At 44.5% G+C, this 23,533-nt stretch overlaps 1 protein-coding gene across 2 annotated transcripts in view; it reads right to left on the bottom strand.

Annotated features, from left to right (window-relative positions):
• ghrb (growth hormone receptor b) overlaps positions 1 to 23,533 on the bottom strand; it is a 42,936-nt gene that overhangs the window by 15,745 nt on the left and 3,658 nt on the right. The window contains exons 2-4 of one of the 2 annotated variants that reach the window (XM_034191983.1): positions 9,882 to 9,969; positions 2,358 to 2,493; positions 578 to 756 (exon numbers count right to left, since the gene is read on the bottom strand). In XM_034191983.1, coding sequence (XP_034047874.1) covers positions 578 to 756; positions 2,358 to 2,493; positions 9,882 to 9,969 — 403 coding nt within the window. Of the gene's footprint in view, positions 1 to 577; positions 757 to 2,357; positions 2,494 to 9,881; positions 9,985 to 23,533 lie in introns of those variants that run through there. The other variant, XM_034191982.1, reaches the window with a different exon arrangement.

The following is a 23,533-nucleotide window of genomic DNA, read 5'->3' as shown; positions in this document are numbered from 1 at the left end:
CCATCACATACAAAACATAAAACAAATATGTAGTATAAGAAAAAGTGTATATATCACATAATGTTAAAAAAAGAAAACAAATAAATAGATATATATACACATACGCACATATACAATATATATACATATATACATACATACATACACCCATACACATGTACACACCCATACACATACATACATAAAAAAGTGCTTATGCAAATTCAATAAAAAGGCATGTAATAAATAGAAGCAGTAAAAAATGCCATTAAAAAAAAAAAAGTGCATACACAGTGATGTCAACCAGTTCCACAAAACTTGGATATTTAAATGGCAAACATGTAAATAATTGTAACAGTTTGTTACAATTGGCTTTTCCCACTTAACAAAAAGCTTTGTGGAACCAGCTGACATGATCAGATTCATTTTTAATGACATTTTACAAATAAGAGTTGAGCAGTTTATTGATATGCTAATAGTTCAAGTTGGTGCTTTAATTGAAGCAATTTCTGAAATTTGTTTAACCTCAGATGAGTTCATGTGCACCTTTTCTTACATTTTAACATCAATCTCTTAACTGCATCCACTATGATCTTACCGATGTCAATAAAGACAAAAAAGTCCTCATCATAGACTATGGACTGATCCCGTGAGCGGAGCTGGACGCCGTAGTTTGTCCACACAGATGTGTGGTTTTTGTTGAAGAAACACTCATTTTGCCTCTCGGTGCTGTAGTGAGGACACTCAGTCCACTCTTTGGGAGAGTCCTGGGTGGTTCTGCATGGGTGGGAGTAACATACGGGTGGGGGGGGGGGGGGTCCATCCATCACATACAAGACGGGAAAGAGGCGGCAGAACATACAGCAGGAAGTCAGTCAATGAAAATTTACACATCATGAATTTTTTGTTTAATTTTTACAAAAAATATCCATTTATACAGCTACAGATTATAAGAAAAAACCCACAGAATGAATTTGTTACAATGGACTCATGATGGCACTCAAATAAAACATCATTGTCTTTAAAACCAAAGGCACTTGGCAAATTTAACTGACAATGAGCCAATTTAAACATCTGAGATAACCTGATGGAGCAAGTTGATATTTTGTGTTGAAGGTGAAGCCAGAATCAAGAGTTTATGAAAACTAAGCATTTGTCCTTTCGGGAGCATGAAAATGAAATTATGAGGCATTTTATGTGAAGAAAAAAAAAATCTGACCTACAGTTAGTGCCAGAGGAAAACCTAAAGGGTTCAAAAATAAAAATGGTTCATTTTTGGGGCATAATGTAATTGATCCTTGTGTTGAGCTCTTTGTGGGAATGTGATGGTCTAGTGGTTAAGTGGTGGGCTTGAGACTAGAGGACCCTTGATTTAAACCCCTGTCTGGCTAGAAAATCACTAAGAGCCCTTGAGCAAGGTCCTGAATCCCCAGGTTGCTCCTGGTGTGTAGTGAGCACCTTGCATGGCAGCACCCTGACATCAGTGTATGTGTTTGTGTGTGGGTGAATGTGAGGCATCAAAGTGCTTTGAGCTTCTGATTAAGGTGCAATAGCACTCTATAATTGCAGTCCATTTATGGGTATACAACATCAAAATATTAAGCTAGAACTGAGCTAAAATAATGGTCACCACAACAACTCAGATTTTCCATGGGGATCAGTTTTAGTCTTAAAAATGAGGCAAAATGGTTTTATGACAGACCCACAAAATTTATCTCTGACATAAGCAAGGATATATATATATATATACTGTATATTTGCACAACTTATAAAAAAACAACAAATAAACAGAAAATACATGAAATGTAAAGTTAAGGTATTGCACAACTTACTCGTAAAAAACAACAATCAACAAACAAAAAGCAAGCTAAAGGGCCCTATCTTCTGCCAGGTGCAAAGACGTGGACAGCGCGGCAGAAAGCATCATCGCTAGTAACCAGCTGATGCAGTTGACTTTTTTTACAGCCAGCGCCTGCATTCTTTAAATAATGAGTGCACTTGCACTCATTTGTGTGCCCATGAGTGTGTCGTTGCTGTTGTGAGGCAGCAGAAAGTGAATCGCTTGTTGCCAGATCAGTTGTCTTGCAAGAGGAAAAAAGGTATCAGATTGGTATCAGTATCTGTAGGTACTGAATGTTCCAGTATCAGTGTCATATCAAACATGAAAAAGTGGTATTGTGCCACCCTAATTTAAATACACCTCGCTAGCCTGATTCTTTCCATTCTGGTAGTGCCAGTGCTTGTTTCCCTGTGCATCAGACCAATTAAACATTTGTTGCAATTTACATTTTCCCCCACAGTTTTTCATGCAACACAACATTTAAACAGCACAAAAATGTGCCTTTTTGTTTCAGTAGTGACAACATTGCCTCACTCACTCTTTCCTAATGTAGAAAAAGCGGAGCTCTCCCAGCTCGGAGAGGTTCAGGAATGTGCCGACATTCCATCTGCAACGAAATGTCTCCATGTCGGCGGAGACGCAGCCCGTGAGGTGTGGGTGTCTCTCGAGCAAAACTGTGTGGAAAGAAATACCGAAGAGGAGAAAGAGAGAAATAATACAGATTATTTTTGACGTGCTGAGATTTTTTATTTATATTTTGCTTTCTTTTCACCAACTTTCTTTTCACCTTGTCTCCACTCTGCTTTTCAGCTGCACGTCAGAAAGGGGTTAAAAAAGTGCAACCTAACTCCTGTGTGCAGCACATCTGCGTTTTCCTGGAAGCGTTGTTACTGCTCTTCAAATAAAACCTGATGCCAGAGAGGTCAGTGCCATGGCTGATGTTTGCATTTTGTGAATGCTTACTCAAAAAAACCACGACCTGGATCATGTTTAATTAGTGCCATAAATCCAAGCTGTGTGGGCACATTTTCTTAAACAGACCTTCGCATCTTTACATGTGTTAAAGTAGGTCACAGAAAATAAAACATTCAGGTCAAAAAGCACATTGGATTTCTTTCTGCAACACCTGATAAAGGGGCTTAATGAAATAAAACTATAGAGATACAGTATGTTTGCTTCCAAGCACCAGTTTATATTTAATTTTATATTTCAAAGTTGTATGCTTCAGAAATAAAATGTCCTATTTATTATGGATTATGGCATGCTAAATTCAAATATGACAACAAAAATGGCTGATTGGCTACTGTTTCCAAGATATTTACATTTTTACATTTTATAACTACATAATATTGTGTTGACAGGAGAGTTTTCATGATAAATCACAAACATGGGTCTTTTCATGTTTATCTGATTATTTATATATATCTCACCTGTTCTCTTTATGTAACACTTTAAAAAAACAGCAAAAAGGATTATATATTAACTCTTAAGGTGCCCTGACACTTGCACACCTTTGATTTGTGCACTTGCATGCACATCGTCGTGACGATCCCACCCACTGTGTTCCCAGCTGGATGCAGTGCTTTGTTCCACTGGCTGCCATGCATTGTACGCTGCGTATATAAAATAATTATTTCGTAGTGGATTCATCATTTTCTCTTCGAGTTGGCTGTTGAAAATGGCTCTAATCACTTCTGGAATCACAGAAGACCACTCCAGCAGCAGCTTTTCTTGCGCACACACGCTGAACGAGGTGGAGAAAGCATTTGGAACCATCTACAGAGGTAATTATTTGTCATGTTTACATTGTCATGGCTTGGTAAAACAGTTGCGTGTTCTTTCCTTCTTGTGTGCAGCTGTAAAAGTATGTTTATGATAGATTTAACATCTCATTATAATCGTTCAGACGAGCTGTGCTCTGATGCGGTGCGCTGACGCAACCACTCGCACGCACACGCTGTGTTTTTGACTTGTTTGTGCAATGTTCACTTGAAGCTCACGTCGTTAATGTGTGATGGAGCTTTTGAACATTTCAAAATTCATTTTCTTTGTGCACTTGCATGAAGCTGCACACAGTTTACAGCGGTTTACAAAGAGTACAAGATGAGTTTACTCTCATGCACGGTCAAGTGGGTGCAAGTGCGCAAATCAAAGACGTGCAAGTGTCAGGGGGCCTTTAGTAGCATAGTAATAGCCTATCTTGAGAGCCAATCAACAGTTTGAAATAGCATTTTCATTCTCATTGGTCCAAAATTACTCAAGTTTGGCTATATTTATTTTGGAAGCATTTTGGCTGTGGACCAGTGTAATATTCCATGACTGTTGACTTATGTCTTCTTGTGATAATGACTTTATAGCCAGTTATATCGATAAGAAAAGTGTTTGACGAATGCTTTGACTTATATGTGGAACTCATCAGAACAGGAAAACCACCACAGCCTGAGTGCTGCCATTCTGATTAAAGCTACATATTGATTTCCAAATTAATGGATATTTGCCATTATTTCATTTTATGTTATTTTTAACATAGATGAAATAATGGCAGGTATTCTCATTATATTGATGTCTCAATGTTGACGGTATTATGCAAGCCATATCGTGCCACACTGGTGATAACTATGACACCAGTGTACCACCCACACCAACAGGTACATTGGGCTTATGGTTGGTTAGAATCGGAAAACAATCAAGGTCAGAGATCACATTTCTGGTGCAATTCAATTCAATTTATTTTATTTATATAGCACCAAATCACAACATCACTGCCTTAAGGTGCTTCACACTAGTAAAATGTAACCTAACCAACCCCCCTGAGCAAGCACACAAGCTACAGTGGTAAGGAAAAATTCCGTCTGATAGTAATGAGGAAGAAACCTCAAGCAGACCGGACTCAGAGAGGTGACCAACTGCTTAGGCCATTCTAACAGTTACAAACTGTTTTTTTTTTTTTTTTTTTTTTTTTTTTACAAATTTTACAAGAATTTCCTTTCAAACCAAAGAAACAGAAAACAAAAACAGAAAAAACAGGAGAATTGAAATAAAAAAGCAGTCCATCATGGGTCTTCAGGTGGTTGAACAGGGAAGTCATGGAAGTGTAGGGCCTGCTGGTATCAGTCCAACATCCTGGCATGCATGGCCAGCATCTATTAAAGATCTCATCAGTCCCTCAGACAGAGAGAAAACAAGCACAATCAGTTGGCTGAAAATAACTGCACATAAATTAATTCTCCAATGTGTATGTCAAAGAACAATGTGGGATCAAAAATCACCCCAAGGTTCCTCACTTTGTCAGTGTGATGTATGATGCACGAGTCTAGATTAAGTATTAGTTGGTCGAACTGGTGTCTATGTCTCACTGGATCAAGGACCATCCTGTTAGTCTTCTCTGAATTTAGTAAGAAATGGTAAATTTTACAAAAATAAGTGAAGAAATGTTATTGTTGGTGAACTTGACAGTTTAACAGCCTACTGTATGTCACATTTTGTCTACATGCGCGATACTTTGAAATGTGACTGTGGATTTACTGTCTTCTTGAAGCACTTTTCATCTCATATCTTGGTCATGACCAAGATTTTCTTCAAAGGATTTCATATTGTCTGAGGCGTAGAAATGCCTGAATTTTGATGACACTCTTCCGTCAGTTGGTGGAGCTAATAATTATTACCCTGGTGGAGGTATGCATGCTCTATTTCCTTCTAGTTTTCACTTTGTTTTTAGATCTTGTGTCTCTACACTGAACCTCAAATTGATGACATGATAGCTGACAAGCTGCTTTAAAAAGGACACGTTTCATGGCAAATATGTTTTAAAAGGGCAACAGGCATATTTAAAAAATTGGATGAAAATTTCTTTCATGTCATGTTTTAAATCACAATCAGTTCTCTAACAAGTCCTTTACCTCTTGCCGTCCCTTATTATGTTGGAGCGTATGACTTTTAAATCATGGGCTGAGGGAGTGTGTCTGTTCCGTAAACAGCGCCAGTTCCTCACATTGTTGCCAGAAGGCTTTCTAATCAATTGCCATCCATCTCCAGCAGCCGTCTCCTGGGGAGGACAGCACGTAATACGCCAAACTGGAACAGCAGCACAAGTCTGGGCTGGCTGAGTACTGGGAAATATGAGGACATGATGGCTCCTTCACAGCAGCTACCTCTCCTCTGCTAAGGGGGGTTTCAGGGCAAAGGAGCTGCAGGTTATAAATAACCTGTTTAAAGTAAGTCCCTTCGGCTGCTCCCTTGTTTGCACTTGGGGTCGCCACAGCAAATCCAAGGTGGATCTGCATGTTGAATTGGCACAAGTTTTACGCCGGACGCCCTTCCTGACGCAACTCCACATTACATGGAGAAATGTGGCAGGGGTGGGATTTGAACCCGGAACCTTCTGAACTGAAACCAAGCGCATTAACCACTTGGCCACCACCCCTTATAAATAACCTGTTTACCACATCTTAAATCACTCATCGGAACTGTGTGAAAATCAGGATTAAGAGAAAACTCAAATTGATGCTCAGCTTGGTGGTGCATTTTACCAGCTCTTCTAACCGTGAAAACTGAGGTTTGCAAGATTTTACGAGACAAAGAAAGAAGACGAAATAAATCTTGTTGCTATCTGACTCACAATTTGGATTTATTACATACCGGCAAAAGTGTTTACATCTATCACTGGTCAGAATTCCAAAGCTATAATACCTCTTAAGTGGCAGTATCAATAATTATATCAGTATGATATAATTGATCAAGTAGTTTATTGACAGAAAAAAGTTGTTAAAATCCATAAATTATTTAAGTTATTTAATAAGGAAATGTGTCAACTTTTCAGTCATTTAACAAGCTGAAATAAGGATTTACTCTCTTTGTATTATTGCTATTATCATTCTTATTGTAAATTCTATTTTGGGTTATTGTTGGGAAAAACACTTTGAAGATGACACCTTATACTGTATAAAATCAGAATTAACACATCATCTTTTACTACTTTATAAAATTATGTCAGCTAAACAATTAATTAACTAATTGTACAAATAAATAATTCCCAAAATAACTGAAAATGAAAATAGTCATCCATTGCAGCACTAAGAGATGTTTGCATTGACCCATTTAAAAGACCGTCTCAATTCCCGTAGCATCTGTGGTATTGTATTTCTGACCACGTTGCAATTTAAAACACATGAAAAATGCCTTACTTTTTGCTAAGTTTAAGCAGAAATCTTCAAAGGAAAAAGTATTTTTAATATCTTCGTTTTTTATGGGCCTGACCAACTTGACAACAATAAAATTCTCTGAGAAATGCTGCCATCATGCCAAAATTCATCCTGAAATTTAGAATCATGGTTTGCTACAAAATGTCCAATGACAGGGACATAGCAAATTCTGCTTTTGGCAGCTTTGGTCTTTAACAAAACAAACACCGCTGAATGTTTGGTGATATTTAAGAGGCAACTGTTATTAGAAGAAAAGAATGCATCCCCAGTTCCATTGCAGAGAATGTACCTATGTACAGTTGTGCTCAAACGTTTACATGCACTGGCATAATTTTTGATTTTTTTTGGCCATTTTTCACTCATGGTTAGTAGTTGTGTGAAAACATTATCTGTGATCCACCACCGTGATTCACAGTAGCAATGGTGTACCTGTCATCACAGGCTTAAGACAGGAGAGGGTGAAACAATCAAACAGACATGAGGGCTCATAAACACTTGGACACATACAACACGAAGAACTGTCACAAGGGGGAGTCAGGGGACATGGATCAATAAAGATAAACCCACAGATGCAAAACCCAAAGACAGACACAAGATGGAGGCAGAGAAACAACTGACTAGCCTATCCCAGCAGTCATACAGTGCGAGGCGGGGTACACCCAGGACGGGACGCTAGTCTGTCGCAGGGCCACAAACAGACAAACAAGCACAGACACACCCACACCCACACCTACGGACAATTTAAAGACTCCAATCCACCTAACCCGCATGTCTCTGGATGTGGGAGGAAACCGGAGCACCCGGAGGGAACCCATGCAAACACGGGGAGAACATGCAAACTCCACACAGAAAGGCCACGGGAATTGAACCCATGACCTTCTCGCTGTGAGGCAACAGTGCTAACCACCAAGCCACCGTCTGTTAAACAAAGTCCGTTATATACAGTATTAATTATATGGAAAACCATACAAAAGCACTGGGACTTTTGCGTTTGTCCAGCGAGTGCAAATATTAAGTTTATACAATGACGAGTTTTAATGTACAGTTATACAGCTTCATGGTGGAGTGAAACAGAGAAGGATTTTCTTCAAAAAGCAGATGTGACATTTCAGCTGCAGTTTGCCAGAAGGCACATATGAAGGGCAACTGAGAAGTTTTGAACTTGCAGAAAAATAAGGCGTGGTTCTCCATCTTTTGCATTCTGAGAAACCAATATTTCTCATCACTGCACCCTGTGAGTCAAAATTTCACACATTTTTGAGAAATGCTGATTTCTCAGATTGCAAAAGATGAAGAACCACGCCCTACTTTTTCTGGGTCAGGCTCAAAACCTCTCGTACCTCATACACGAGGGGTGTCAAAATCAATCCCCTCGTCTGTTTCGTGACACCTGGGTAACGGATCAAAGAGGGGATAGATTGCCTGTTGGAGTGAAATATGGTGGGGACCTTGTGTGCCCCATGGCTGCTACGGTAACCATGAAGGCCCAGCAGGAACACTGAACACAAGACTGCTAACCGGGCTCTGGTGAAACAAGAAGTCCTCAAAGGCGGATCAGGCGGAGGAAATGATGGCTTGTAACCCAACATCTGTGAAGGCAGAAGAAGGTGGCAGCAGATCCTCAGACCACAATCGTCTGAGATTTCCTAGCCACCAGACCAGGATAGGATCTGTCAAGGACCATGTGTCTATCGGTGTGCAATGACATTCCCACATTAAACAAACCCACTGACAGGCATCTGTAGCTTGAACGTAGATGTAGAATCAGTCAAGAGGCATTCCTTCCCACCAAAGAGATTACCATAATGACACACGTGGGAAACTCAAGCCTTGATTTGATCTGTTTTTTTTTTGTATGAAAATGCTTCTTTGTTCCACTCCACTACAAACCTGTGACTGGTGGTGCAATCATCAAAAGTTGCACTCCATCCAGTCTCTCCAGTCACAGCCACAGAAGCCTATAAGTCTTTCAGAGTTGTATGATTGTCTTGGTGGCTTTCCTCACTAGTCTCCTTATTACCTGGTTATGATCCACATGTTGACTTGGCAGAAGATACGTTTCTGACACAACTCCAGATGTACACAGCGAGTGGGGCATGGGTGGTCTTGAACTGTGGTCTTGAACCTCTTGCACAATCATGCATGAGTTTTGCTTTAATCAAGCAGCACTAACACAAATGAAATGCAAACATCTCAAATATGCAAGAACATGATACCAATGCGAGCTGTCGGAACAGTTTGCACTGGACTTGCAGGCGCTTCTATTTTCATGCTTTTGCTCTGTCTGGGCCCGTGGTAACTCCACATTAAAAACGTGGAACAAATTCGTCAAGGCTGCACAGAACAGCTGTATGCAACATTAAGGTCTTATGCGCCCACAGTGTGTGTTTGCAAACAGGCATCATGTCCATTGAGACGGTGTATGTAGCAAAGTGCCCCCAAGTGCTGAACAGCTTCTCATTGTTCAGCAGCGCGGAGTGTTCTCTGCTGCCCAGAATTCCTGGGAATCCACTTCTCAGGAAATCTGTTGGCCGTGTGTTGCTGTTGTGCAACAAATCTGTGCACAAGCCAAGGTCAAACTTTCTATCCAACATTTTTTAATGCTGACACTTCTGTGTTGCGCATTAAAAGCAGAATATGTCCATTATCTTTTCCACGGGTGCAAGTGTTCACATACACGTATGAGCCAAACTAACCACAATGTGGAAATTAGAAATAAGCACCACTGAAACATCTTCTACATAACATCATTTCACAGCATACAGAAATATACTCAATTATCTGCAGACTATAATCATTACGCTACTCCAGCGCACTGCAAACAATGGCTACTAAATAAGGACAACCATGAGGAAACGTACCCAGGTCAGAGGTCGGCTGGAAAGTCGACGCAGTGAACGTGTGGAGGAAGAGAAGGACGGTGACGAGAGCAGCAGCCATAGTGTTCATCTGTGGAGAAAACATGTGGTCAATGTCAGATTTTCAGTGCAGATGAACCAACTGAACCACAGAACGTGTGAGGACCCAGCCCACAACCACATGAAACTCTGCAGATCTACTACTCCTGAAGAACTACACCCATAATAAAACTACCCAGAGGAACACAACTGTGAAGTACTTTAAGTTAAAGTCAATAAATATTCATTAGTGGAAACTCCGTGACATTTTGTTGTTTTTTTTTTTGCACTGTATCCACTTTGTAAGCATTTTACCAAATACCTGGAAGTTTGTATTCTTTAAGATCTACAGAAAAATAAAGAAGCTGACATAGAAATAGAGTTCTGGGCCCAAGATCTGGGATTTTGTACCGTGTTGGAAAGAATTAGAAACAAATCAGAAAACAGAACAAACTGTAGGTGAATGGAGAATGTTTAGATTTTTTTTTTTTTAAAAGTGGGCGTGGATCTGCTTGTTAAAAAGATGGGGGTGTGTTTAAAGAGACAATCCCTGACATTGAAGTGAAAGGTTTGGATCCTGACAAAAACACTGCTTGAAAAGACTAATCTACTCACAGGGACTCAGAAACCTCTCATCCTGTCAAAAAGAACATTCTGTATAAATGTCAAAAAAACAGTCACTGTTACTTGACTTCCTCTGTGACTACGTTGTGCGTGTCATAAACACCATGACACTGGGAGTAGATGATTGGCTGATCTCATCCCACACCTCCCTCAGCCTTTTGCCAGGGTCGACCTACTTGAAATGAAGAAACTATCATGCCTGAGACCACAACCATGGTGTGTTGAGAAATCAAGACCTATTCTTGTCAACTGATATCCAAACCACAAGCCTCAATCTACAAAGACACGCTCCTGCCTACTACACAACCATACCATTCAAAATAGTGTTAAATCAACCTTATCACACTGTAAATTATTAACTCCTTTAATGTTGATACAGTTCAGTGAGTCCATATGGTCCCATTCCCAATGGTCCCAATAGTGTTCAATTAACTCTATCACATTATAACTCTTAGTGTTGATCAACTTGATTTGACACTTTAATAGAGTAGGTTTAACACTTTGCTAGAGTTGGGTCCACACTGTCCCATTTTAAATAGTGTCAAATCAACTCTGTCATAGTCTAAATTAATTGTGTTAGTGTTGATCAACTTGATTTGACATGCTAATAGAACAATTAACACTTTAGGAGAGTTGAGTCCCTGTGGAACCCATTTTAAATAGTGTTGAATCAACTCTACCATAATATAAATTAGCTTGATTAGTGTTGATGAATTTGATTTGACACTCAACTGAAGTAAGTTAAACACTTTAATAGTGTTGACTCCACATACAACCCATTTCAAATAGTGTTAAATCAACTTTATCATAGTGTAAAATAACTCAGTTACTTTTAATCAACTTGACATGACACTCTAATGGAATAGGTTTAACACTCCAACAGAGTTGAATCCACATGGGCCCATTTCAAAAAGTGTTAAATCAACTCTATCACGGTGTAAATTAATTTTGTTGCTCAGCTTGTCACAGTACAAATTTTTGTCAGAGAATAGATCCTTCTCTTTGCCACTGTGACTGGCATTATAACAGACGCCTATACCTTCTTCAGAGTGATTATAGGAGTCTTGAAGGCTTCTTTAACTTGTCTCCTTCATGCTCAGTCACACAGTTATTGAGGACTCCCTACTTCATATAGATTCAACATAGGGTACTATAATGTTTGTATTTCTTAACAATTAATGGAAATGAAGTCTGAGACATATTCAGTGACTTGGGAAAATGCTCATGTATTCATCCCTTGGTTTGTTTAAAGAAAACTGTCTGTGAAAGTCATGACTTAGGGCCCCTTTACACATAGTACGAATAAGTACAACTCAGGGCGACTCATGGCGAAACAGCTTGTATGAGCGGACCATGAAAACAGTGCCAACTGGCAGGTGTGCATGATCACGGTGTGACGGTTCGTGTACATGACAGTTTCTTTCAAGCAGGAACACAGTGTGAGCAGCTGCACCACATCATGCTGCTGATGTGGAGAACAAAAAAATAAAAACCAGCTGTATAATTAATGAATATCTCTGGGTTGATATAAATAATACATAAAAAGGGACGCAATACAGAACCTCACGGTTAAATAACTCTGGTTAAAAAAATGTCACTCACAGGATTCAAACCCATAAGCTCTGATTGCCAGATGGAAAAGTCACCACTGCACTACCATCACTGGCCTGTAATCAGTGTGGAAAAATACCTGAAATCAACAAAGGCATGGAGGAAGTGCACTATGTCCGGCCGCTGCAGCCCGGCGCAAAGGTGAAAGATGTTTTACATATTTCCACATGAGGACAGCAGGCAGAGACACGCACCTCATGGAGAAATGTTTTCAGTTCATGTCCTTCCAAACACGGAACGTGTTCTCAAGCTGGGACATCCAGGAGCAGAAATCTTTACAGCCGCGGCTGTGAGCGGAACCCCCCCCCCCGTTCAGCGCCTTGACCGACGTGTCACTCTGTGTTATGTGGTCATTCATTTTCATTATTTGTTATGTAATTGTGTATGTAGGTGTTGTCGTAATTATTTATATACCTGTCCTGGCGGTGGTTCCTGTTTTTAATGTATGCACTGAGCTGCCATCCAGCTGTCAGTGTGCTGTGATCATCTTATAGGCCCCTCCCCCTGCTGTGTGCAATCGGACATCGCTGTCCAACCCACGTGTGATCAGATCTGTACATACATATAAGCATTTTATGCAAGTGTGCTCCCCCCGGCGCGACACACCGGCACACATGTGAGACACACGCACCACATGTGTGTGGCTTTTTGCAACTCCACAGTCGTGAGGACACTTAGACAAATTTCACATCCAGCTCGACAGTGACATCTGTGGACTGTTGTCATGTTTGTAGTGTGAATGACCACACATTTTGTACGTGCCAAGCGAGCGGTGTTAGATGTTTGTGTGTGTCAGCTGGAAGTTGGCCGACACCTGCCGCTAGAGGGTTCGATGGGCTCTCACAGCGCACACTCTGTCTTTCAACCGCTGGTGTGAGCAAATAGTTGTAGCAACAGGTGTATGAGGCATTGGAAGCAGCTACGATTTTACATGTTTTGCCTATGATTCCTGCTTCACGCATACTTCATGCGCAATTTGACCAAATTCGCACTATGTGTGAAGGGGCCCTTACTTATGTTAAATGAAAGAATAACATTACTCTTGCAGTCCGTTATTTTGGCTTTGATATTTTTATTTAATTTATGTCGTGTAGAGATTTGTTTCTGGTTTGAATTTAACAGGGATAATTTCAGTAATTGTAGTACAAAGAAGAAGCCTGTTTTTTTTAAATGGCACAAAGAAAATGTGCAAATGTCAAATGACCATGTATATCCACTGTAGCAGTGCAAATATAAGTGACAGTCATTTTAGAGCAACACCACAGTGAAAGCAAGCGGTTTGAAACATTTTTACAGTTTGGTTCCTGCAAGTGGAAGGTCATTAATGGTTTCCTGCAGAGAGATTAATAATTATGGAACAATGTATTATTTATTCAAACTGTAACACACAAGACTTGATTTTTTTGACATAACATTCTCAGTGTCTTTTGATTTACAGTCTTGAAATTCATGCAGCTTGAATGTTCTTGAAATGGAGTTTTGTTTTTCCAAAATGTGCCATTTTGAAAGAAAACCTAAAAAATGAATCAGACTAAATGGGCACAGATGAGCGCTCAAAGCAGAGCATGTTTTTATTTATGACAGTCTTCGAGGTTTAGCCTCCCTCTCGAGCCATGTTTTGAAACAATAAACAGCCAAGAACAGAATGTGACTTCCATCCTTGGCTAAAACAGCTCTGGCTTCTCTTCCTCACTCTTGAGTCATGTTGAACTCATGTTTACATCTTTCTGTGAGCAGTGATATTATTTCATCCTCCAATTTACAGGGTTCAACCCCAGCATTTGACCGCCACCTGTTTGAGATTGTCATACATGTGCCAAGAAATGTCTCTGCATGACATAAATGCTTAAAAGACTTAAATTATACACATTGCTTCTGCACCTGTTGCTTTAAATGTGACATGAGTGATGGGCATAATGATGCAATAGCACAAAGCCATTAATTTCTTCACTGATCATTGGCCCCTGATTGACGGAGAGCTCCTACGCCATCGTGGTGACACAATTGTAACTGGGGGTCAACCGATATGGATTTTTAAGGACCGATACCGATTATCGGCAAGGTTTGGTTTTACACCAAGATGTTAATAAAATTAATGCTGGCTATTCTCAGAATAAAGTACTTATATCCACAGTTTCAAATTGCATAAGTCAAATGGTGTCCACTTTATGGTCTTCTCATCCATCCATCCATTTTCTTCCGCTTTATCCAGAGTCGGGTCGCGGGGGCAGCAGCTCAAGCAAAGCCGCCCAGACCTCCCGATCCACACACACCTCCACCAGCTCCTCCGGGGGAACCCCAAGGTGTTCCCAAGCCAGCCGAGAGATGTAATCCTTCCAGCATGTCCTGGGTCTTCCCCAGGGCCTCCTCCCAATGGGACGTGCCCGGAACACTTCTCCAGCGAGGCGTCCAGGGGGCATCCGGAAAAGATGCGAGCCACCTCAACTGACTCCTTTCGACATGGACGAGCAGCGGCTCGACTCCGAGCTCCTCACCCTATCTCTAAGGGAGTGCCCAGCCACCCTGCAGAGGAAACTCATCTCGGCCGCTTGTACCCGCGATCTCGTTCTTTCGGTCATGACCCAAATCTCATGACCATAGGTGAGGATCGGAACGTAGATCGATCGGTAAATCGAGAGCTTTGCCCCCCTACTCAGCTCTCTCTTCACCACGATGGTCAGATACAGCGACCGCATCACTGCAGACGCTGCACCGATCCGTCTATCGATCTCACGCTCCATCCGTCCCTCACTCGTGAACAAGACCCCGAGATACTTAAACTCCTCCACTTGAGGCAAGGACACTCCACCGACCTGAAGAGGGCAAAGCACCTTTTTCCGGTCGAGAACCATGGCCTCGGATTTGGAGGTGCTGATCTTCATCCCGGACACCTCACACTCGGCTGCAAACCGCCCCAGTGCACGCTGAAGGTCCTGATTTGACGAAGCCAACAGAACCACATCGTTCGCAAACAGCAGAGACCAGATTCTGTGGTTCCCAAACCAGACCCCCTCTACACCCTGGCTGCGCCTAGAAATTCTGTCCATAAAAATAATGAACAGAAACGGTGACAAAGGGCAGCCCGCATTGTCGGTAGTAAGCCATGGTCTTCTCAAAACATTAAAATTACTGTTCTGGATGCTCAAAATGCATCTGAGCTTAGAAACCATTGGCTTCTGGGGGCCTAAAGTGGCTCCCACACCCCCGGCCTATGGGCTTCGGCCCTGCGGGCCTAGCATTTTGTCCCCCCAATTTCTAGTTCTAAATTGCGCCCTTGTTTGAGGCTGATATTTACCAGCAATAAAATGTGTCAACAAGGTGTCAAAATGTAGTATAAGACACTTTTAATACAAAGCTTTGTTTCAATGTTTTGCAGCATATTGTTTAAGTCACAGCAACTTTCAACACTACCTTCACCAAAAAAGTGCAAGGAGCTACAAATAGCATTATCAAGGTTCAAGGTTAACTTTATTGTCCCAAGGGAAAATTGTCTTGGGCTTGCAATGCTGTGATTAGAATAGTAAAAACACATACAATCATACAACAACATAATATACAATTATGGGAACACAGGAAACAGTTAAAATTAGATAGTCTTCGGTGAGACCCTTCAATGTCCAGTAATGCGTCTGTAGGTACTATCCAGATTTATTCAAAAGAGTAACAGACAAAGGAACAAAGGAATTTTTAAATCTATTACTCTTATACCTGACAGCCTGATGCCATCTCCCTGATGGCAAGAACTCGTATTCGCTGAAAAGCGTATGGGAAGGCTCCTTAAGAATGTTTTTAGCTTGCGCCAGGACCGAGGTTTCGAAAATAGTTTTAAAAGAGGGATACACTCTCTTGCCAATAATTTTCATGGTGTATCAAACTAGTTTCTCAATTTTGGATTTGTTCTGGACAGTAAGAGAGACAAACCAGGCTACCATGCCATATCTTATTAGGCTCTCCAGCACAGCGTTGTAAAAAGAAGCCAATATTGTTGAACTCACACCAAACAGTCCGAGTCCTCTTAAAAAATGATGCCTCTGGGACAATTTGCAGCACAAAAAAATCCACATGCACATTCCACTTGAGAAGACAGTCCACATAGACACCAAGGTATGTGAAAGACTCTACCTGTTCTATCTCACTACCTCCAATGATGACCGGGTCATGGAACAGCAGCCCTTTGGGGTCAAAGAACATCTCTAGTTTTTACAACATTAAGAGTCAATTGGTGCCTCACACACCATGAATGAAAGGAGTCTATTTCATCCAAGTATATGGACGGACTCTCACCTGATGTTAGTAAACTCAAAATGATTGTATCATCAGAGAATTTTAAAATTTTGTTGTGATCTGGCCGTTCACTCCTACACTCATTTGTGTAGGAGTGATGAAGTTATGAAGTTGAACAAATGAAAAATTAAATAAATACAGTCGACACAGCTCCAGTCTGCACATTGCTATCTTCTTCTATGCCAGTCTGTGGGACCGCAGGCTTCAGCACTGACAGGCTGAACATGTGACATCTAATAAATCAAGCAGTGCTGTGGGCGGGACTTTGTTACAAACCAGACAACAGGGATATTTTAAAGAGAGATATGGGGTAATGGCCCCTCAGTGTCTGATGTCAGGGAGCATTAGCTCCATATGATGGGAACTTCTCAAACATCAACTGGAATTGCAATTTTTTTATGACTGAGAATGTTATTGTCTATTACATGTTTATATATATGTTACTGTCTGTGTTGTTTGAGCCACATTTGTGATTTACCTTTGTATTTTCCCTATCCATCAGGTCGTTATTGTAAATAAGATTTTTTTTCTTAATAACTTACCTGGTTAAATAAAGGTTAAATCAAAATCAACAGGCCTTTGTGAAGTGGAATAAATAAATGTAATTTTAGATGTTTTTATTATCTTTTGTAACCAACTTCAGGCAATTTAACTTAAATATGATGTATATTTCATGTTTCTATTGTGTTTTATGCTATGCGCAGGTCATAAATAACATTTAAAAGGTTAAAAACACATAAATATTGGGTGGCATGGGTGCACAAAGCATTTCTTCTTCAAAACTACTTAAAAAAAATTCCCTTCAACATTTTTTTACAAGGATTGCTTTTTTTTATTTTAACAACATAACCCCTTTAATAACTGTCTTATTTGAACAAGAGCTGAACTTGATTTTCACTGTCCAACCTGTTTTTTAACCCTATTCAGGACATTTGGGGTCCATTGGACCCCATGACAATTGTTTTCTCCATACTGTGCTCACTAAAATCCTGAATAGGGTTAAAGGACAAAATTTGGATGAAAACCTTTCTGCATCATAGTTTTTCACACTTCTACGTTTCATAAACATGAAGCTGTGTGCTGAAGATGACTGTTTATGATCATTAGCTACTTTACCCAGCTTAGCGCTAAAGTCCGCTGTTCACACAAGGTGCTCATTTCTAAACAGTCTGTACAGTTTTTAAACAGTTCCAAGAAAATTAACTGTTATGTTTTGTGAAAATGAATGACCCCCCCCGTTCTCATCACCACCTCACCCCCTCCACTCACTCCTTGTTTAGCTCAAAGCCAGGATCAGTCTTTTCTCTCTTCCTGGATCTTTTCAGAAACACAAAGCCTTTAATCTGTAAAATAAACCATTAATTTCTGAATGTGACAGCACCCACAGACATAGGATGAGCTCTGGATTAAAGAAGGATTCGTATGAAACTTTTTCTTTCTGCAACTCTGAACTGAAATTCAACAGAGTCCTGTAGCGGGAGAGAGACGCAGCTTTCTCAGAGCTCTCTCAGCTGCAGCTCACAGCGTGGAACACTGAAGTCACTAAATGGCGATCTCTTTTAAAAATGAATGCGTGAAGGTGGAACTTGGGGACCAGTGAGTCGCTACATGCAGTGCTGAGAAAAATAAACATGATATCGGCCGCTATAATTGGCCAATATGATATCTGCAAAAATGCTGAATATCAGCACCGATAATCTGCCTGGCCGATAATCGGTCGGCCCCTGTTGTGTGGGCCGCCAGAAGAGGAGGTACTGCTGGCCCGCCACCAGAGGGCGCCCTGCCTGGAGTGCGGGCTCCAGGCACCAGAGGGCGCAGCCGCCTCACAGGAGCAGCTAGGGTGACAGCTGTCACGCATCACCTGCAACAGCTGTTACCAATCAGCAGGGGTACATCAGCAGGACGACGTCTCCACCTCTTTGTCGAGATATCGTTCTACCTGGAAGGTAATATTCTCAGCTGACTGCTTGACAGTAACCTTTTGTGATTTTTGTGAGTGATAACAGACCTTTTTTCCAACGAGAGGTGGAGGTAGCTTTCCTGCCGTGCGGATTACTGGGTGCAAACGCGCCCACCTTTAATTGTGTTTTTGTTCCTCGCCAGCAGTACCAGGTCCGACACGCGGAGGCAGTGGCCACCTGGGAGTTCGGGACTTGGCGGCTCCAGTATTCCCGGGGTCTGGTGGCGGAGGAAATCGTGTGGTTCCGGTTCTGCTTTGGACAGGTGTCTCCTATCTTCGAGCCTGCCCACACAACACCTTTGTGAACTGATTCTGATCTATTGTTGTAATCTGTTGTATTTGTTGTGCACATTCACAACAGTAAAGTGTTGTTATTTTACCTACTCCATTGTCCGTTCCTTTGCGCCCCCTGTTGTGGGTCCGTGTACCGACACTTTCCCAACAGGATATCTCGGCCAGCGTCATGGATCCCGAGGGGCGTCAACCGGCTGTTGAACGGCCAATGGAAGAACAGGGCGCACAGGCGTCCGCAGGAGGAATGATCGGTGAGTTGCAGCGGATCCTCACCGCTTTCACGGCTCGGTTGGATTTAATGACCGAGCAGAACGTCCTCCTTAACCACAGGGTGGAGGCTCTCGCCGCGCAGGTGGAAGCGCGCCCTCAGGGCGCTGCTGCGGCTCTCCCTCCTGTCGACCCTGTGCGTAACAGGGACGTTCCACAGGTCGTTCAACGACCCCTCCCACCTTCCTCGGAAGCATACATAAGCCCTCCAGAGCCGTACGGAGGTTGTGTGGAGACATGCGCGGACTTTCTTATGCAGTGTTCGCTCGTCTTCGCACAACGTCCCGTCATGTACGCGACTGATGCTAGTAAGATAGCTTATGTCATTAATCTGCTTCGCGGCAAGGCACGCGCTTGGGCTACAGCGCTTTGGGAGCAAAATTCACGGCTCCTTCTGATATATGATGGGTTTGTGAGGGAGTTCAGAACGGTGTTCGATCACCCAAATAGAGGAGAGACCGCTTCAGCCGTGCTGCTGTCAATGAGACAGGGGCGCCGGAGCGCAGCTGTTTATGCAGTCGACTTCCGCATCGCGGCTGCGAGGTCCGGCTGGAATAACACTGCCCTCCGCGCCGCCTTCGTAAACAGACTGTCGTTGGTCCTGAAGGAGCTCCTGGTGGCCAAGGACGAACCGCGGGATTTAGACGGGCTTATTGATCTCGTTATACGATTAGACAATCGGTTAGAGGAACGCCGTCGGGAGCGAGGCGAAGGACGTGACCGGATACGCGCCGCCCCTCTCCCTTCCGGGTTCGAAAAGGGGCCGCCCTCCCCACGCTCCACAGCCGCAGCGCTTTGTGGGGCAACAACTCCCCCTGGTGACGTTGTTAGGGAAACGCACAGGGCCAAAATGGGGAGGCTGATCCGTGGAGAGTGTTTTCTCTGCAGCTCAACAGAGCACACACAGAGAGACTGCCCCAAACGGCCAAAACGTCAACACTCACCCTTAGAGACTGGGCTAAGGGGGGGTCAAGACATTCAAGTGAGACACACACAAATTGCCACACGACTCCCAGTCACAATCCTGAGCGGGGATTTAACCCTTCAAGCCCGAGCACTGGTGGACACGGGGTCAGAAGGGAATCTGCTAGACAGCAGATGGGCAAAGGAGGTAGGGCTCCCTCTGGTGGCGCTTCCTTCGCCATAGCAGGTGCGGGCACTAGATGGCACCCTCCTCCCTTTACTCACACACAAGACACAACCAGTAACTCTGGTGGTGTCTGGAAACCACCGGGAGGAGATTGAGTTTTTTGTAACTTCTTCTACCTCCCGCGTGATTTTGGGCATCCCATGGATGTTAAAGCACAATCCCCGGATCGATTGGCCGTCTGGGGTGGTGGTTCAGTGGAGCGAAACCTGCCATCGGGTGTGTTTAGGATCCTCGGTTCCTCCCGGTTCCCAGGCTAAGGAGGAGGTCAAAGTCCCTCCCAATCTGACGGCAGTGCCGGTTGAGTACCACGATCTTGCTGATGTCTTCAGCAAGGATCTGGCACTCACCCTTCCCCCGCACCGTCCGTACGATTGTGCCATTGATTTGGTTCCAGGCGCTGAGTTCCCGTCCAGCAGGCTGTACAACCTCTCACGACCTGAGCGTGAATCAATGGAGACCTACATCCGGGACTCATTAGCTGCCGGGCTGATCCGGAACTCCACCTCCCCGATGGGGGCAGGTTTCTTTTTTGTGGGCAAGAAAGATGGCGGACTTCGTCCATGTATTGATTACAGAGGGCTGAATGAGATTACGGTTCGCAACCAATACCCGTTGCCATTATTAGATTCCGTGTTCACCCCCCTGCATGGAGCCAAAATCTTTACTAAGCTGGATCTTAGAAATGCGTATCACCTGGTTCGGATCCGGAAGGGAGACGAATGGAAGACGGCATTCAACACCCCATTAGGTCACTTTGAGTACCTGGTCATGCCGTTCGGCCTCACAAACGCCCCCGCGACGTTCCAAGCATTGGTTAATGATGTCTTGCGGGATTTCCTGCACCGATTCGTCTTCGTATATCTAGACGATATACTCATCTTTTCTCCGGATCCTGAGACTCATGTCCGTCATGTACGTCAGGTCCTGCAGCGGTTGTTGGAGAACCGGCTGTTTGTGAAGGGCGAGAAGTGTGAGTTTCACCGCACATCTTTGTCCTTCCTGGGGTTTATCATCTCCCCCAACTCCGTCACTCCTGATCCGGCCAAGGTTGCGGCGGTGAGAGACTGGCCCCAACCCACTAGCCGTAGGAAGCTGCAACAGTTCCTCGGCTTTGCAAATTTCTACAGGAGGTTCATTAAGGGCTACAGTCAGGTAGTTAGCCCCCTGACAGCCCTGACCTCACCAAAAGTCCCCTTCACCTGGTCGGATCGTTGCGATGCCGCATTCAAGGAGTTGAAACGGCGCTTCTCGTCTGCACCCGTTCTGGTGCAGCCCGATCCTAGTCGCCAGTTAGTGGTTGAAGTGGACGCCTCTGACTCAGGGATAGGAGCCGTGCTTTCCCAGAGCGGGAAGACTGATAAGGTCCTTCACCCGTGTGCCTATTTTTCCCGCAGGTCGACACCGGCCGAACGGAACTATGACGTCGGCAATCGAGAACTCCTTGCGGTGAAAGAGGCTCTTGAAGAGTGGAGACATCTGTTGGAGGGAACGTCCGTGCCATTCACGGTTTTCACTGACCACCGGAACCTGGAGTATATCAGGACCGCCAAGCGGCTGAACCCCAGGCAAGCCCGCTGGTCACTGTTCTTCGGCCGTTTTGACTTCCGGATCACCTACCGTCCCGGGACCAAGAACCAGAGATCGGATGCCTTGATGAAGATGAAGTCAAAGCGGAGTTGTTGGATCCACCAGAACCCATCATCCCGGAGTCCACTATCGTGGCCACCCTCACCTGGGACGTAGAGAGAACCGTCCGGGAGGCCCTGGCACGAAGCCCGGACCCCGGAACTGGGCTGAAGAACAAACTATACGTCCCACCAGAAGCTAGGGCTGCAGTCCTGGACTTCTGTCACGGCTCCAAGCTCTCCTGTCATCCAGGGGTGCGAAGAACCGTGGCAGTTGTCCGGCAGCGCTTCTGGTGGGCGTCCCTAGAGGCCGACGTCCGGGATTATATCCAGGCCTGCACCACCTGCGCCAGGGGCAAGGCTGACCATCGCCGGGCATCAGGTTTACTCCAGCCGCTGCCCGTGCCTCATCGCCCCTGGTCCCACATCGGCCTGGATTTTGTCACGGGCCTCCCGCCGTCCCAGGGTAACACCACCATCCTCACGATAGTGGACCGATTCTCCAAGGCGGCCCACTTCGTGGCCCTCCCGAAGCTCCCAACAGCCCAGGAGACAGCGGACCTCCTGGTCCACCACGTCGTCCGGCTGCATGGGATTCCAACAGACATCGTCTCCGATCGCGGTCCCCAGTTCTCCTCGCAAGTCTGGAGGAGCTTCTGCCGGGAACTGGGGGCCACGGTGAGTCTCTCGTCCGGGTACCACCCTCAGTCCAACAGGCAAGCAGAACGGGTAAACCAGGAGGTGGAGCAGGCCTTGCGCTGCGTGACTGCCGCACACCCGGCGGCCTGGAGTACCCATTTGGCCTGGATCGAGTATGCCCATAACAGCCAGGTGTCTTCAGCCACCGGCCTCTCCCCTTTTGAGGTATGTCTGGGGTATCAGCCCCCGTTGTTTCCGGTGGTTGAGGGAGAGGTCGGTGTGCCCTCGGTCCAGGCCCACCTGCGGAAGTGCCGTCGGGTGTGGCGTGCCGCCCGTTCTGCTTTGCTAAAGGCCCAGACGAGGGCAAAAGCCCATGCAGACCGTCGGCGGACCCCGGCCCCTGCGTATCGGCCTGGGCAGGAGGTGTGGTTATCCACAAAGGACATCCCCCTCCAAGTGGACTCCCCCAAGTTACAGGACCGTTACATCGGCCCATTCAAGATCCTGAAGGTCATCAGTCCAGCCGCAGTGAGGCTTCGGCTGCCGGCCTCACTGCGGATCCATCCTGTGTTTCATGTGTCCCGGATTAAACCTCATCACTCCTCACCCCTCTGTACTCCGGGTCCGGCGCCGCCCTCCTGCCCGGATCATCGATGGCGAGCCGGCTTGGACTGTACGCCGGCTTTTGGATGTCCGTAGGATGGGCCAGGGCTTCCAGTATTTGGTAGACTGGGAGGGGTACGGCCCCGAAGAACGCTCCTGGGTGAAGAGGAGCTTCATCCTGGACCCGGCCCTCCTGGCCGATTTCTACTGCCGCCACCCGGACAAGCCTGGTCGGGCGCCAGGAGGCGCCCGTTGAGGGGGGGGTCCTGTTGTGTGGGCCGCCAGAAGAGGAGGTACTGCTGGCCCACCACCAGAGGGCGCCCTGCCTGGAGTGCGGGCTCCAGGCACCAGAGGGCGCAGCCGCCTCACAGGAGCAGCTAGGGTGACAGCTGTCACGCATCACCTGCAACAGCTGTTACCAATCAGCAGGGGTACATCAGCAGGACGACGTCTCCACCTCTTTGCCGAGATATCGTTCTACCTGGAAGGTAATATTCTCAGCTGACTGCTTGACAGTAACCTTTTGTGATTTTGTGAGTGATTAACAGAACCTTTTTTC

The sequence above is a fragment of the Thalassophryne amazonica genome, chromosome 17 (assembly GCF_902500255.1).
Source record: "Thalassophryne amazonica chromosome 17, fThaAma1.1, whole genome shotgun sequence".
Taxonomy (NCBI): Eukaryota; Metazoa; Chordata; class Actinopteri; order Batrachoidiformes; family Batrachoididae; genus Thalassophryne; species Thalassophryne amazonica.
Note: the sequence above shows the minus strand (reverse complement) of the source record. Positions and strands in the feature narration are given on the sequence as shown.